Source organism: Oncorhynchus clarkii, chromosome 13 (assembly GCF_045791955.1).
Source record: "Oncorhynchus clarkii lewisi isolate Uvic-CL-2024 chromosome 13, UVic_Ocla_1.0, whole genome shotgun sequence".
Taxonomy (NCBI): Eukaryota; Metazoa; Chordata; class Actinopteri; order Salmoniformes; family Salmonidae; genus Oncorhynchus; species Oncorhynchus clarkii.
Genome location: NC_092159.1, coordinates 15,964,968 through 15,982,410, shown reverse-complemented (window position 1 = coordinate 15,982,410; position 17,443 = coordinate 15,964,968). Strand labels below are relative to the sequence as shown.

Sequence of the window (17,443 nt, the reverse complement as noted above, 5' to 3'; positions counted from 1 at the left end):
TCTGTGGTGATACAGTTTTGAAATAAAGTACACCTCCTCTTTGGGCTGCTCCTGTTGCCTCTTCTCCTGCTGCATATGAAAACAGAACTGTTTTGAATTCATCCTTACAATATATCACCTTTTTTTATTATTGCATCTCACATTTGTTTATATCATTCACTAATTCACTGAAATATATGCATTCATGCTCAAGCCTACTGTGCTGTATGTTAAATGTGTCAATATATCACCTGCATCTCACATTTGTTTATATCATTCACTAATTCATCCTTGAGCCTACTGTGCTGTATGTTAAAGTGAACAGTGATCATTTAAAAAAGCTGAGAAGAATATGATTCATGTCTTCCGAAGTTCTCAAGTCTGCTACCATCCTTCTCTTCTGCGGCTGTCAGAGTAAATCCAGAGCAAACTGCCCTTTCGTTTGAGTAAATTCCCTTGCTGTTTGCACAGAAAGATTCTACTACTGATGTATATCTACAGCTACTGGATAACATGACTACACCAGATACAAGTATAGTAGGACTCAGATCAACACAATTCATCAGGTCGCAAAGGGTGCAGACATTCACCCCCACACAATAATAAAAACCTGTCAACAAACATCAGTTATACACACACACACACACACACACACAGACAGAGGGCGAGAGAGGGTGAGAGAGAGAGAGGGCAAGAGAGAGAGGGGGCGGGAGAGGGCAAGAGAGAGAGAGAGGGCAAAAGAGAGAGAGAGAGAGAGAGAGAGAGAGAGGGCGGGCGAGAGAGAGAGAGAGAGAGAGAGAGAGAGAGAGAGAGAGAGAGAGGGCGAGTGAGAAAGAGCGTCTAACAAACCAAAAGTGTTTCTCTGAAAACTCCCAGAACATTTGTTAGGTTGCGGCAAATGTTACCATAACACAAAAACTGTCCAGTCGTGCTGATGATTATACAATGTTTGTATAAACATTTGCCTGATGCTGCAAGAACGTTCCCAGAACGTTGCGCATACATTTTGTTGCAGCAGTATGTTCAAAAAACATTGCCGGTACATTGTGTTATTACATTAGCAGGAAACATAACGAGAATGTTGTTTGGGGAATGGTGGTTGTTACAGATGTTGTGCGTTTTTGTGAATGTTAGGAGAACGTCCTAATTTTGTATAAAAACCCTTTCTTATGTTCTGGGTATGTTCCCGGTTTGCTGGGCAGTCTGTCCTGTCTCTTCACTGGGGTCAGCCAGTCAAGTTAGGTGAACCATGAGAGTCCATACAGCACAGTCCATACAGCACAGTCCATACAGCACAGCCCATACAGCACAGCCCATACAGCACAGCCCATACAGCACAGTCCATACAGCACAGTCCATACACTACACACTGTAGCAATAGAATAGTGTTGACATTCAAAAGAGTGTCACTGATCCTTATCAAATCTTTTAGATTTTGAAGAAGCCTGCAAGCTCTTCTCTCCTCAGGCTTTCATTTCCCTCGGCTTTGACTGCGATGGAAATATCCCTTGCTGCTGTGGCGGCTCCACGGACAGCATAACTCACAAGAACAGCCAAAATAATGCCTATAGGAATCCCAGTATATGCGCCAAGTGTTCCATGTTCTGCACCTGCAACTGCTCCCATGAGTGCCCCCACTACAGCAGTCATAATCACTATTAGTGGTTTGACGTAGTGGCCCACCACAGACAAGGCATCTTCCCTGTATCCTTGCTTGACGGCCTGTAGGTCCACCTTCTGATGGTCAGCCATTACCGACCCGTCCTGCTTCTCTGTGCTTACTTCAAAGAATAAACACACACAGAGAGACAGTTCAGGAATTAGATCACCATTACAGAAGTAGGATCTTAATTTGAGCCCGTTTGCTAAAGCAGGAAAATAAACCTGCAGCAATAGGAAATGTGAATTATTACGTGGATTATTTTTTAAGGACAGTTCTGTAGTGGTTGATACCTTTTTCCTTTGGGCAAATCTAGTCTGAAATGTCAAAGTGGAAATTACTAACTTTAGCAATTTTAAACTTATCATACTTACTACTGGGGGGGAAGTAGTTGACTGCTACTTGTCCTCTTCATCAACCTTTCTTTAGGCTTCTCTTCTTCTCTATACTTCTTCAGCTCTTCTTCCTTTTTACTTCAAATCTGTTTTGTATTTCCGTTTCAGTCTGTCCTCTCAGTCTTTATACATCCTTCTCAGCTCAGTCACTTCCCTTGGCATTGTAGTCTCCATCAGTTCATAGCATACTTGGGGGATTAAGAATTCTTCACAGTTTTCTGCTACCATGGTGTCTAGCTTTATCAGGAGCTCAGAAATCTGGGAAGGAGAATTGCCACACTCAATGAGATGGTGTCTGTCTCCACATTTCGCTAGAATACTTTTTGCTCTGTCGATCATCTGATTCTGTTCAATGGATGTGCATTTCTCTTCAGCCTCACTGACAAACAAGACCATGGTAAACTTCCATGCCCTAACTGACAATAGCTCCATGTGATACCGAATCGCCTTTCTTTCTGCGGAGGAGAGCGGGTTGGCCATGGGCACCACCAGAAGAAGAGCATGGGGTCCTGGAGAACATAGGGTCACACTTCTTAATTTCTTGTTTGATGTGTGTGGACGTGTATTTCACAGTGTCCCAGCCCGGGGTGTCCACCACGGTGACGGTCCTTCCACCCTGCTTCTTCACACACATTCCTCCTTCACTCCGGAAGTTATCGCTGCCCAGGATGGTTTTGGCTACTGTACTCTTCCCAGCTCCTACTCTCCCAAGCAGCAGGAGTCTAAGATCGGACTGGGGAGGAGGACCCCTGCATCAGAGGGTAATAATCAGACAAGCTCAGCACACAGACTAACTAACATAATGTGTTTCAAACACAGGCTGTGGAAAGGACGGAATTATCGAAAAGTAATAGGCTGAACTGGAATTTACTTACCATAAACATTTGGGGAGCGTTCCCTCGCCATTGCACAGGTGAGTGACTTTGTTTTTATGTCGTCTCTCAGAGGTTACCTCTCACGCGCTGTTCTTTAGCTGCCTCGCATTGAAACACATTGACGCAGGTTAAATTAGGTCACCATGGTTTATACACTTAAAGTGTCCCATACCATTCACAATCATACACAATTTATGGAATATTACTATGCCTCTGTCATCGTCATTATCATCATCCACGTTATAGACGAGCTTAGAATGAGTTACAGAATGAATAAACACAGCGATAGGACTTCATCGTTCATAAACACACTATGTACGTCGTAACAAGGAAGCGAAGGAACCAGTAACACAGGAATGACATTTGATAGTGATCACACATGCATCTTAAATCAACTGTGCCTTGTAAAATAATTATGTTGAACTTACATTTATATTATTTTGATAAATATCCGTTTCCAATAGCTAACAGCACAACATGGGCAGAGGCAGACAGACGTGCACGTTAACACTTCCTGAAAAGTTAACAGGTGGTTTATACTCTCTCAAATGACACATGATGGACTTTAGTCTAGTAGCATAGAGTAGGCCTGTACACAAAAGTCACATGTAACACTATAATTGTGTCAAATAAAATGTAAGGACAAATAAAGCATTGTAAAGCTAAATGAAAGGGATGTTATCCATCTATGCCCCAAAAGGGGACAAACTGCAGGTATACTGTAATCAAAACCACTCATACACACACACTTCAGTGGAGAAGTGATCAAGCACAGACAAACACTTGATGTAGTGATTATTCCATGATAGGAAAGCCATACAACTGTTTTGTTTAAGCAGATGAACAAATAAAGTTAAACAATAAGGACTTCAAGCATCAAAGATACTCACTGAACAATATTGACAACCATTACATCAACATTCAACAACATATAATATCTGCTCGTAAAAATCATGTCATTCCCTTACCTTGAAACGCTAGTGGTTTAGTTCTTTAGCTGGCATTAACATATAGGCCAACATGAATTATAAATAAAAAAAATCTTAAAACAATTGTTAAAACAGTTAAAAATAAGATTTATTTTGAAACAGTTGATAAAAAATTGAAATATTGTGTATAATTGTGACATTTTGATACAAATGAATCACGTTGACATCATATTAGAAGGAACGAACAGATGTAGACGAAACAGAAGAGAAATCCTTGCACGGCAACACTGCTACCTCTTCCTATTTTAGATGCAGTTACAGATCGAGTTATTTCCTGAGTGAGTACTCTGCCCACGTGATGTGGCTTTCCTCTGCAACATACAGAGCAAACCGGATAACACACACTTCCTCTACTGTTGAGATAGGTGTTCTCTATTGACCTGGAACCATAAGAGCTTTGACCTTGTGTTTCATGTATATGAAGAAGCAGAGCCAAATATAGACATATATTTAAGGTAGAATGTAAGGTAGAATGCCTCAACTAATGACCCATTGAGTTTGTATGCAGACCTATTCTTGACTAGAGAGGCTGATACATGACTCATTTGAGAATTATGACAAGCGTTATCTAGAAAGTAATCTTTTTGAATCAGATTTGATATTTTATCAAATGTTTGAACATATTGTCAGCTAGTGTGTTAATATTAACAATCATAGCATGAAAACATAATATAGACAGAACAGTAAAACAAAGACACATGAAGCATGTACTGTATCAGACTATGACAGACACAATTTCGCACCTGAGACAATACTTTTCACAATCCTCCATCCGTTTCTCCATTGCTGTTTTAATTTTTGTTTTTTTTTACAGCCAAACAGTCTGCAGAACTTTTTCTTCTCCCCCTTTCCCACCTCCATCATCACCCTCCATCGAGAGGGATTCTGGTTCCTGTGAACAAACAGAGCTCGGAAAAGGAGAAATGTTCACTAACAAATGTGTGCGCAACATTTTTGAGAAATAAGCTTTTTGTGCGTATTAAAAATTTCAGGGATATTTATTTCAGCTCATGAAATACGGAACCAACACTTTACATGTTGCGTTTATATTTTTGTTCAGTGTAGTTGAAATGGTAATTTTGTTCAGACTATCACAGCTTTATCTATATACAGTATCTACTCAACAGCTCAATGACGTGGATGTCTCTCCATTCTGCCATTTATACACAAGACATACATAAGAGTGATTGATGCAAGTTGTTTCGATGTCTATCCCCGTGGGCCTATCTATCCATCGGTCTATATATTTGTGTGCATCATACTGTACTGGAGTCGGTGAAACTTGAGGTTTCGCTCACTTCTTCAGGAAGGCTTTCTCATGTGATTGACAGTGATGTAGTTTGGCAGTATGCCTTGCTCCTGAAGAGTCAGGAACTCTCTGATGAGCTTTCTCTGTAAGACAGGCAATCATTCGCTCTGGAACCAGTGAGCAGAGAGCTAACAGGCAATTCATTTGAACACATGGATGGAGCTGGCTACTGTAGAGCACAGCATTAATTCAATACGAATCAAGGTAACAATCGACCCAAGAAGACCCTTGGATGGATGTAGAATCATCCATATTTCATCCAAGGTGTAACCGGAGAGCAGTAAAAACAGTTACACAAGCTTTCTCTACGGAAAACTAAACTAACACGGCAATAACTGGGCTGAAAACTGCTAAGTCACAAATAAGACCTATACATCGAGAAATACAAGCAACACAAGCGGTGTAAATAGCAGTCAATGTAAAATGTATTTGAAACACAAAATTAGAATCCACTAATTTACGCAATAATCGACATTGACCCGTTTGTGTAATGACATTACCACTAGATGGCGCGCGTTGACAATAAATAAAATATATTCAGTGCTGAAGGACAGCGTGGTATTCATCACCTTTTTCCGTCACAGTAGGCTATCCTGTGTAACAGAAATAGAAAAACGCTGCAAAATGTGAAATCTCATCAAAAATAAAAATGTCCACCTAAAAAACCCCACATTAAAACACATTGGTTGGAAACATCAAGTTTATTCAATTTTCGTCCAATAGCTTCGTTGCATACTAATGAAAACAAGTTGATTACGAAACCCAAGTGAATTAATTGTATACAGGTATCCTATTTAAGGCTGGACAAACAATACTTGATAATCAATTGCAAAACAAATAGTCGTAAGCCTACATTGACAATCAGATGTTCAAATAAATTCTCTCCTGAATGTAGGCCAACCCCAAATAGGTTACATGTTCGTGACTAACAGTGATTAAATAAAACTATTTGCATGAACATTTACACGCTGTAACCACAGGATAAGGCACCTGCCTCCACAAACACTTCCTGCCTGCAACACCTGTCCCCACCACCACAGTCCCCCTGTCGATCCCTGCCATCTCTCTTAACCCATCCCCGCCTCTCTCTTCGCTGCTCCAGCAGTGCCAGGCGAGTATCTTTATCTGTGTGGTTTGGGCCTGCCGGCATGCCATCCCGCTGGGGAAAGAGCAACTCCGCGAGCCACCAGATTTTTCGCAATCGGTGTGGCGTAACCAGCGGGGCCAGAACACTGGAGCTAATTTTACCCACTGGTAGCGCATTCCACAGGTGGCCGAGCGGACCAGCCAGTCACGCAGAGTGCTGGCAACGTCTGCAGGAAGTTCACTCAAGTCCAAATCCTCTGCGTCGTTTTGTAGTTTTCGTTGGTAGCGCGCTGCACCCTCTGTCAGCTCTGGAGACGCGCCGAAGTTGAACCCCTCCTTAGTGGTGTAGTTTGTTAAGGCGGGATACGCGGGCGGGTCACCACGAGACGCAGTTTGACCACCAGACGCATCGGTGTCGACCCTTGCTTCGGCTGGGCGTTCTATGGACATCCAGAACGGATCAAAAGACGAGCCCAAAATGCGCAGGAGCCGGTTGTGCCGCAGGTGTTTGGGTTTCGGAGCGTAATGGTAATCCTCCTCATTCATCGAGAGTGAATATGGCCGAATCGGCTGCGAGGAAGATACGAAACTACTTGATCTGGTCCGTAGAAAGGATACATCATCAAAATCTGTGCCCTTTTGGCCCATAGGGGTTTCACTGCGCACCTGCTCCTGGTTGGGAATCATTGAAGTTGCGCTGGTGAGAAAGACAACCAGATATGTCCAGCACAGTAAAACGCTCCTTAACCAATTGATCAATACATCCATTTTCCAAACAATGGATGTCTAAAGTGAAGTCAATCACAGTTGTAGTAGGCCTAGGGCATTGACTCAATAGGTACAAAGGACTGTCCCACTTCACTGGCTCCTCTCCACTAGCAAGTCTAATGTGGTTTCTCCGTCTTCCTCTCATAATACATGGTTGTTTTGGAGTCTTCACAAACCCACACAGTCAGTGTATCAGTGCACACATCCTTGAACAAGGACATAATAATACACAAATAGAGCTGATGTCAATAAAGTAGGATCTGGGAGGAGTCTCTCTTATCACCTGAACAACAGGGATTTTATCAGCTATGGCTGGAACAGACGATACTGTCCACACCGTCTCTCTCTCTGGTATGATCACTCAAAGACCTCGTGCTGAAACACCACAGGCAGGAAAGGAGAGAGACAACGCTAGAGTGGGGATGGTTTGCAGTGGTGAGAAGCGTGATGGAAAGGTGTTGACCTTCATTTTATCACAACGGCCTTACAGTACTGGAAACAGTTGATAATTTCTCATGCCATCCCATGTATGTAGCTCCAGTAGGCTACTAGGAACAGGAGAGAAACCCTGTGGTCAGGAGAGGTCATAATCACACAAGTTCCCGCTACGTCAAACATAACTAGTATCTGCAGCGTGTGGCTCACCCTGAGTCTCAGAGACTGAAACATAACAAACTGGCAGCCCAGACCAAATATGTTCGTCAGGACAAGAGCCCCTTTCACTTACGGTTACTGGAATCACCTCTTCATGGTCAAAGCCACAACAACATACCGTATCAAGACTGAGGTTTCACTATAATAAATAATAATACTGTACTATCGTTTTCAAATATCAATTTATTTTAATTCATAATACTAGGCTTCATATATACATACACAGTTCACATAGTTCATATACTGCACTTCAGAATTAGAATTAAGTGTGAATCTCCATTAAAAAGGTTGATATTGCTTTCTGCATTGATTCAACTGGTCTCAGTATTCAGGAAATCTAGATAGTGTATATTTACAAGTCTGTGCCGAGTGTACAAAACATTAAGAACACCTGCTCTTTCCATGACAGACTGACCAGGTGAATCCAGGTGAAATCTATGATCCCTTATTGAGGTCACTTGTTAAATCCACTTTCAATCAGTGTAGATGAAGGGGAGGAGACAGGTTAAAGAAGGATTTTTAAGCCTCGAGACAACTGAGACATGGATTGTGTATGTGTGCCATTCAGAGGGTGAATGGACAAGACACAATATTTAAGTGCCTTTGAATGGGGTATGGTAGTAGGTGCCAGGCACATCGGTTTGAGTATGTCAAGAACTGCAACACTTGGTTTTTCATGCTCAACAGTTTCCTGTGTGTATCAATGGTCCACCACCCAACTTAACACAACTGTGGGAAGCATTGGAGTCAACATGGGTCAGCATCCCTGTTGAACGCTTTCAACACCTTGAAGAGTCCATGCCCAGACAAATTTGTGCTGTTCTGAGGGGGAGGGGGGTCAATATTAGGAAGGTATTCTTAATGTTTTGTACCCTCAGGCTTTTGAATGATGTGATACCCGAGGGGGGCTCCCGAGTGGCGCAGCGGTCTAAGGCACTGCATCTCAGCGCTAGAGGCGTCACTAGACCCCCTGGTTCGAATCCAGACTGTATCACAACCGGCTGTGATTGGGAGTCTGGGTTAGGCCGGTGTAGGCAGTCATTGAAAATAAGAATTTGTTCTTAACTGACTTGCCTAGTTAAATAAAGACTCAATAAAAAAATAAAAAAATACCACCATGCAGTGTGTGTGTAACCAAGCACGCATACTCAGGTGATATATATATATATACACACACACATTGATAAGGTAAAGTAAAGTGCCACCACAGCATAACCGATTGTCATCATGTCATAGACTTTAGCTACAGCAACAGCACAAAGTGAAGACTGAAAAACATCTTCATTTCAAAGTAGAAACACTATGATTAAAAAGGTAGCAAGGCACTGTGTGTATTCATCCTATGTGTTGGCTAGGACTACGTGTCCACCTGTGAGTCCACCTCTGCTGCGCGTGCGCTGTTCTCTCAGAGTGAGAAAAGCTGGTCCTGGGAGCTCTCCTGTGGCCGGGCGGATTGTGGCGGGGGCCTGGACGAGACGGGGGGCAGGCTGTGTGTTGAGGGAATGTGGTTGGCCACCTTCGCCCTTTCCTCCAGAAACTTGTCAAACTCTGAAAGGGAGAAGGAGAGGGTGAGAGAGTTAATGGTGTGGGTATTTTGCAACACTGATTTCTACTGGCACAGGCTGAAATAGGATCTTGGCAATGACGATGGTTAAAAAGGGAAGGAAAAAAAGACTTACCCTCACTGGTCAGCCCTTCCCTGTCCCCAGCCTCTGGTTGCTGTAACATGAAACAAGTACGTAGCAACTCATGGCAACCCATTCATGTTTGTTGAAACGTCAAGAAAACACACCACATTAAGAGGTCACCGTCTTACCGTTTCTGTGTCCGCAGACAGACATCTGTCAATGTCTTCCAGGGTGGAGTTCTTAGGGCCAGGCTTAGACGAAGGAATCTGAGGGGGAGGGACAGAAACAGAACAAAGAAGAAGAAGGGTAGAAAGGAAACAGAGGGAGGTTTGAGGCTTAGTAGAACGGCACAAGGCAGATGTTTCTAGCGGGGTCTAGTCCTCAGGGCCTCAGTGTGTGAATGCATGTTTTCATTCAAGCCCATTTCTGCATCATCGCCTATAGAGTCGCTCCTGAACTGTTATATAACTGGGACTGTGTGTTGGACATATTTGGTCTAAAAATACTGACTTAAAGGCCTTCAACAGCTCATTGCTGTTGTCTGCATCGAAACAGTCCCTTCCGGAAGGTTACACCCTTATTGCTGGCAATAACAGTATGATTCAGAATGTAAATCAACAGTAAATTGAAGGCCTTTAAGTCAGTATTTTTAGATCCTACCCTGTGCTTTCCGTAGGATATGCTATGTTGACCGTAGATAATGAATGAGAAACATTACCGCTCCAGTGACCTGTAACCTGGTGTCCAGGGCTCCAGCCAGTCCTTCCACTGCTCCTGGGTCCTCGTACCGCATACTGGACACACACAAGACTACATCAGTGGAGGCTGCTGAGGGGAAGACGGCTTATAATAATGGCTGGAACGGAGAAAATGGAATCCATGTGTTTGATGTATTTGATACCATTCCACTCATTCCGCTCCAGTCATTACCACGAGCCTGTCCTCCCCAATTAAGGTGCCTACCAACCTCCTGTGGACTACATACGTATGTATGTATAACAGTCGTCTTTGGTGTACATTTCTGCAGTGTGTTTTGATATTTGTATACTGATAGAACACCCTACAGCGCCACATTGAAGGTGTCTCACCTTTTCCTCTGATCGGCCAGAGAGCTGCCCCTGGTCTGAGCAAACATGTCAAACTCATCCTCCTCTGGTGCACCTGACGCACAGAGACAGGCTGTGAGACAGAAACCATCATCACCTTCTCTTATTCAATGACCACGGCCTCATAGTAGGAGTGCTGATCTAGGGTCTGAGAGATTAAGATTAAGAAATGGAGTCCGACCGGTCTTGAGTTTTAATGCAAAACAGATGCCACTCACTGTGGTTGGCTGCCTGCCTCTGATTGGAGGGAGCGCTGAATGCGGGTTGGCTGGCGGCCACAGAGGTGGTTTCTGGTTGGCTGAGGGACTGGGGCACAGGGCTGAGGTCAATGAGGTTGGCCCTGGCAGGAGTCTGCTATAGGGCAGAGGGAGAGGATACATTGGGTCGTGTTCAGGATGGTGCTGCGTATTGAACGTTGCAGTTAAAGAGAGCTGAAATGACTGCTTACTGTACACGTCAGTGAGGCACGTCTGGTCAGCAGACTATATTTATGTCTGAACATTGTGCCCTACTGAACTAGATGTAAAACACAAAAACAAAAAGGTGAAAGAGGACTGTACCTGCTCTGTAGCTGTTCTCTGGGCCTTATTGAGTCTGTCAAACCTAAACAACATGGGAGAAAAAGAGAAAGTACAGACTTCAGAACATGGACACTCTGTACTGTGTAATACATGTGCCTCATTTTCAATGTCTTTCTCACTGCAAGTAGCCGAGTATGTGTGTGTGTCAAACCTAGGTTCAAATACTATTTAGGTTATTTCAATTATTTTCAAAGATATTTGGAAGTAAGTACCTGGATATTTGAAAAGACAAGTAGTTGAATATTGGAATGTACAGCATTTGGAAATACACTTAGAAAGTATTGGCATGCATTTGAAAATACTAATATACAGTAGTTCTCTGACTCAAATACAATCCCATGCATTTAACACAGGTATTTGAAAATAGTATTCAAAATAAGTATTTGAAAATACTTTCAATACTTCAAAGAGAAGTAGTTGATTCAAGCCACATTATTTTTTAAATACTCAAATACACAGAACATAAGTAACCCAAGTCTGGTGTGTGTGTGTGCACGCGCGCACGTGTTTGTGTGTCCACGCCTTACCTGTCGTAGCGGAGGAAGGCATTGTTTAAGTCATCGTTGACGACCAGCAGCACCTCTATGAGGCCCTCGTCCAGCAGCCTGGGGATCAGCTCCACCACACGGCTCTGCATCTCCCTGCACACCTGGTACAACTGCTGCTCACACAAACAGAGGGGGTTGGGTGGGAGGGGGGTTAGAGGGAGAAGAAGGGAGAGAGAAAAAGAGAGTGCAGCAGATGGGGGGAGTCAGAGGACATCCAGGATTCACTACCTGATAACACTGAATATATGAATACAGAATACATGACAGAGGCGCATTTTAATACATGAAGGCAATAAACAGGGAAAGAGACCGCAAGAAGAAACGGAGCGAGAAGTAGAGAGGCAGGAGAGGAAGAAAGACATGCAGACAGACCTGCAGTAGCTCCGAGTCCTCCTGCTGGCTCTGTCCAGGCGTCAACTGGTTCAACATCTCAGTCATCACAGTCAGGTTCCCCCTGACCAGAGCCAGGTCAACTCTCAGCTTCTGGGCCTGAAAGGTCATCAACAGTAGCATCCTTAGGCTCTTTGTCAATGCTCTCTCAAATGAGGCTTCGGGGAAAGACATGAGGAGAGGAGGCAAAGAATCATAGAGGCTACAGAGTCGTCGTCATGGATGGGTAGGCCTTACCACTTTAACCACGATGGTACGTACAGACGTTTCCCCTCGGCACGTTTTACAACAATTTGAAGAGATTAGTCAAAAGTGGTCTTAAACAGAACCAACACTTTAAACACAGTTAACCAATGTTTAACTGCAGCTAGTATTTACTCACACTGTGTGTACATGAGTATTACCACAATATCAAAAGGGTAATGCGTTTTGGATCTATTCAGTACCTGTTCAGGAGAGATGGAGATGGGTCCATCGCTGAGTTGCGGGGGCACGGCAGTCAGTGCAGCCTGGGTAGGGGACGAGGCAGCAGGGCCACGGGGAGTCTGACTCTGAGGTGGTGGAGCTGGCACTGTAACAGAGGAGTCGTTCTCTGGAATGCTCTATGAAACAACAGAAAGAGAGCCACGTAATAATACAGCCAATTAGCACATGATCTGATCCAAAACAGCACACACGTGGCTCATGCAGAAATGCAAACATCATGCTCCAACCAACTGAGCTATCGGAACCTCAGCATAGTAAAGAGTATGTTTAGTGGGAAGGCGGTGTATGTGTGTAAGATAAAAAGTGATCTATCCAGAGATAACAGACATGGAAGGTCAAAGTTCACCATAGGATTACATAACAAATCACCAGTAAATTATAGCATCTCTATGAGCCTTACCCTGAGGGGGGTGTGGATGGGGGAGAGGGCGTCCAGGTCAGTCATAGGGAACTCCAGGCCCCGCCTCCTCAGATCCTCGTACACACAGACCACACCTCCCAGAGAGGGAGAGCTACGGAACGCATCGGCCCACGCCTGAGAGACAGACAGAGAGAAACAGAGCGATAGAGACAGAGATAGATAGACAGACAGACAGAGAGAGAGAGAGAGTGGAATAGAGTTTGAGAGGGGAGGAGCAAAAGAAGAGACTTTATGAATGAACAGAGAAAACGTGCATTTGTCCACCATCAAGCTCCGAGTTTGTAATGAATGTTGTCATTCCAACCAATTTCTCCATCATCTCTCATTGATCAATGACTTTACATGATGTATGAATGACCATAGACGATTGAAGTGACAATTAAATCACTGCATTAACCCCATCATAGCCTATAACAAGGGACTCTACAGCCTTGCAATAGTGGGATCATGTCCAAGCTAAATCAACAGCGGAGTTGTACAGTGCCTGTATATGATCCAAATGGATCGTCAGAAATGGCCCCCTATTCACCAGAGCCCAAAACGTGGTGCACTATATACATAGGGAAAAGGATGCCATTTCAGACTCTACCTCTGAGATGCAACCTACCTGTATGAGGCTCAGCACCCGGTCGTGTAGGGTGGTGGGAGGGTTGTTCTTGGGCAGGATGGCTCGGACCAGAACCCCCTCCACAAAGTCCTGGGACGCCACTAGAACATGGAACCGGTGGCCACAGTTCTTTACACATGCCTCCAGAACCTAAAGGAGGAACGACTGAGAATACACACACTGCAAGGAACACACTGAGCAGCATGTACTGTATATAACCTCATTTAGTTCAGTCACTCCCTGAAGTCACTCAGTTCCCGTCTCGGGAGTCCCCAGTGTGAGACCCAGATGATTCAACATTCCCCATCAAGAGAACTACAATCCTCAGAAAATGGAATAGAAAGACCTGAAATAATACTCACTGTCAGAGCCAACATGATCTCCCTGAAGCTCTTATTACCAACAATCCTCTTCTTTATGGCTCTGACTGCATCTTTGGGTCTAGGGAGGAAAACCACACATACGCACTTCCAGCATCAATTCCCAGAAAGACTGTATTTATTGTTGTCATATTATCAGTATTGCTAACTGTTTGACATCGAAAATGACGCAGTACAAAAAAACAGTCATCAATAAAAACACCATAGAAAACAAAATGGCCTATGTGACGCCATAGTTACCCTTCGTCTGTCTCGTTGATGATGTCACATATCTCCATGTTAAGGGCCCAGTCCTCTGCATGCAGCGCGGCGCTGGTGGCTCGTTCTGTCAACATCAACAGGAGATATTATACTCTTATTATGACTGTCTGAGACGACAAACAATATGATATTATACTCTTATTATGACTGTCTGAGACGACAAACAATATGATATTATACTCTTATTATGACTGTCTGAGACGACAAACAATATGATATTATACTCTTATTATGACTGTCTGAGACGACAAACAATATGATATTATACTCTTATTATGACTGTCTGAGACAACAAACAATATGATATTATACTCTTATTATGACTGTCTGAGACGACAAAGAATATGATATTATACTCTTATTATGACTGTCTGAGACGACAAACAATATGATATTATACTCTTATTATGACTGTCTGAGACGACAAACAATATGATATTATACTCTTATTATGACTGTCTGAGACGACAAACAATATAATATTATACTCTTATTATGACTGTCTGAGACGACAAACAATATGATATTATACTGTTATTATGACTGTCTGAGATGACAAACAATATGATATTATACTCTTATTATGACTGTCTGAGACAACAAAGAACATGGATGATTAATCATGCCTACTGTATGCACATAGACACACAACATGGATGATTAATCATGCCTACTGTATGCAGATAGACACACAACATGGATGATTAATCATGCCTACTGTATGCAGATAAACACACAACATGGATGATTAATCATGCCTACTGTATGCAGATAGACACACAACATGGATGATTATGCAGATAGGCAGACTACAAAGTCACATTTTATACCACAGCATTATCGATACTTATCAATACAGCTCGGTATCAAGATAACACATAGAATACCACCTAGCCTATTAGCGACCGTAAACATAGGCCTACTGTAAAATCTATTCAGCAGGCATTGGCCTACATGTAATTGTTCTAAACAATTGCTGGTTGATTTTAATTGAATAATGATTCAGTTTAAAAACATTTACAATCCAGCAAATTATCTAAACTCAGCTAAATGGCATTTATTGAGGAATGTTTGTTCCCATTTCATCCTCTTTGCACTCCACTCTGTGGCCCCTTGAGTTGGTCCTTATAATTCTCTGCTAATCTCCCTCTCAATCTCTCACCCACACCTTTCCCCACTCAATTCAATTCAATTCAATTAAATTTAAGGGGCTTTATTGGCATGGGAAACACATGTTAACATTGCCAAAGCAAGCCACTCTCTCTCTCACTCACTCACTCCCCCTATTTCATGTGACTGTCAGCTGCTTCTGTTCGCATTCCCTCCGGGGTAGTCTAAGCATATATGCCATGTGAGAGAGAGGGCAAAGTGAATGAAGTAAGAGGAGTTTGTGTGTGTGTGATGTCAGGAACTTAAGGTCACCAAGGATGTCAACACTTTCACTAGACTGGACAGTAGACATAACTTTCCATAGCTGATCTCCATCAAAACACCTGTGACATAAAAACATGATCTGCATTTGATATAGACAGTTTGTTGATATCAATGACATAATCTGTTTATGTATGCCATAAAGGCCCTCCAAGACATGATGTGGAAGTTGACCAACTTTGACTGTGATAATGCTATGTCAGTTAAGAAACCAGATATCTAAGATTTAAATTCTTTGGGCATAAATTGTGAAATGTTCATTGGTTATAGGCTGATAATAATTTCAGTCTTGAAATGGAGAGTTTAAACGGTTTGTGAGCCAAGGTTTTGAATAAGGAACTAAGCAACACATTCTATGCCCCTAAACCCACCCATTGGCATCAGTGATTCGTCAATATTGCTGTCATGTCACCACAGATTACGAATCACATGAGCGATAAGGGTAGTTTAGACTGCTTCTAGTATTTTATTGGTTTGATAACACATCTTTCAAGGCAGATATCGGCCATAAATTCACATTAACGTTCGTATATAGTACTTAGCAAATAAAAGTAACTGCAATTCCTATTTTTCTGTCTGAACCTCTATAACAAAACAGCACTGTAACTTTCACAAAATGTATTAAATGTTTGAACATAAATAAATAGCTAGCTGGATCGATACAATTTGCAAGTTTCTAAAGTTTAGTTGCGATGTCATTCAACGTTGCAGATCGAGCGACGCATAATTAGCTTGATGGCTCCGCTTTGAACAACTTTCTGCAATATTTCTCCCGACTTACCAATTCGTTGTCCAACAGGAGAAGAGAAGGGGCTTCCTATGAGAAACTCCATATTTTCCACAATGTCGTAATTCCAAAACGGTACTTTTTTCACTCCCAGTTCCCCGTTATTTCCCCGTTCGTAAATAGACCTGTATGACGCTAGACACAATAAGGACTAGCCACAACAGTGGATTTTAGTGGCCTTCAAAATAAAGGTTCCCCATGGAAAGTCATGTAAACAGATACAAACAGTGTAACACTTTATGCCATATGGACTAGATAATGCTAAACAAGGTTATAATGTTGTTACATAATTTAATATGAAGTGAAATAATGCATTATTTGTGTCAATAAACACATATATATTTAAGTCCCGCTGTGGATGTATTAGACCACATCATTGCCTTTGGGGCATACTAATATGCAATGTACAGCCTAAACTAGAGATTGGCTCCCTTGAAATGGGGTATCAGCCTACTCGGTGACACCCACAGAAAACAACTTTGCTCTTATTAGGGAACTTTAACTGTGGGAAATCAGCTCCCTATACAGCCTATTGAACATTCATATTGGACTGTGCAAGAGCTAAGACACAAATATTTGTGTAAAGTCTACACATTTGTGTTCTGTGAGTGTCAGTGAGTTGGCTGATACCCCATTTCATGGGTGCACAATCCATAGGTTACGCTGTACAGTGCAAAATGAATGTCCAATATGCACAATAGACTGACTGGAAAGGGGATTTCCATCCGTCAAGTCCTGCAATAAGAGCTAAGATGTGAATATTTGTATAAACTCTACACAATTGTGTTCTGTGAGTGTCACTGAGCAGGCTGATACCCCATTTCATGGTCCCAATATCCATATGTAAGGCTGTACAGTGCATATAAGCATGCCACCAATGCAATTCTAAAGTCTAATACATCCACAGTGCGATTTCAACTGAATTTAACTTTTTGGTGTGACATTAACTAATTATTGTATTTAAAAAAATATATATAACAACATTCCGGTCTTGTTTAGCATTATCTAGTCCAAATATGGCATGAATCAACGATTTGCATTGTTTTGAATCACTTTCAATGGGGGACATTTATTTTGAAGGCAAACCGCAAATTCCCCTCTT

At 42.5% G+C, this 17,443-nt stretch overlaps 3 protein-coding genes and 1 pseudogene across 10 annotated transcripts in view; all 4 read right to left on the bottom strand.

Annotated features, from left to right (window-relative positions):
* The window catches only part of LOC139424506 (myb/SANT-like DNA-binding domain-containing protein 4), a 1,073,247-nt gene that overhangs the window by 75,415 nt on the left and 980,389 nt on the right, over positions 1-17,443 (bottom strand). The window lies entirely within an intron of this gene.
* Positions 2,013-3,028, bottom strand: LOC139423507 (GTPase IMAP family member 4-like; annotated as a pseudogene).
* On the bottom strand, positions 5,890-7,121 carry LOC139424492 (noggin-2-like). Its single transcript, XM_071176401.1, has one exon. It carries the CDS (start codon positions 7,059-7,061, stop codon positions 6,153-6,155), a length of 909 nt encoding a protein of 302 aa, XP_071032502.1. The 5' UTR covers positions 7,062-7,121; the 3' UTR covers positions 5,890-6,152.
* LOC139424491 (target of Myb1 membrane trafficking protein-like) lies at positions 7,884-16,503 on the bottom strand. 8 transcript variants are annotated; one of them, XM_071176397.1, is made up of 15 exons: positions 16,336-16,503; positions 14,103-14,187; positions 13,845-13,923; positions 13,483-13,632; positions 12,855-12,989; positions 12,415-12,570; positions 11,951-12,067; positions 11,558-11,691; positions 11,010-11,052; positions 10,668-10,803; positions 10,432-10,504; positions 10,062-10,137; positions 9,532-9,609; positions 9,395-9,434; positions 7,884-9,263 (listed from the first exon to the last, which is right to left on the bottom strand). In XM_071176397.1, exons 1-15 carry the CDS (start codon positions 16,385-16,387, stop codon positions 9,121-9,123), a joined length of 1,497 nt encoding a protein of 498 aa, XP_071032498.1. In that variant the 5' UTR covers positions 16,388-16,503; the 3' UTR covers positions 7,884-9,120. The 8 variants fall into 8 exon arrangements, 6 of the variants coding, with proteins under 6 accessions (XP_071032498.1, XP_071032495.1, XP_071032497.1 ...); XM_071176394.1 differs by having other exon boundaries at positions 10,432-10,522; positions 16,336-16,488; XM_071176396.1 differs by having other exon boundaries at positions 10,432-10,522; positions 10,668-10,800; positions 16,336-16,488.

Bases quoted from the DNA above. Each gene is read 5' to 3' on its own strand.
- LOC139424492 (XM_071176401.1), bottom strand. From the start codon at position 7,061: ATGGATGTATTGATCAATTGGTTAAGGAGCGTTTTACTGTGCTGGACA.
- LOC139424491 (XM_071176394.1), bottom strand. From the start codon at position 16,387: ATGGAGTTTCTCATAGGAAGCCCCTTCTCTTCTCCTGTTGGACAACGA. The intron at 14,188-16,335 runs GTAAGTCGGGAG...TGATGTTGACAG, and splicing joins TCCTGTTGGACAACGAATTG to AACGAGCCACCAGCGCCGCG. The intron at 9,435-9,531 runs GTAAGACGGTGA...TTCATGTTACAG, and splicing joins TGTCTGCGGACACAGAAACG to CAACCAGAGGCTGGGGACAG.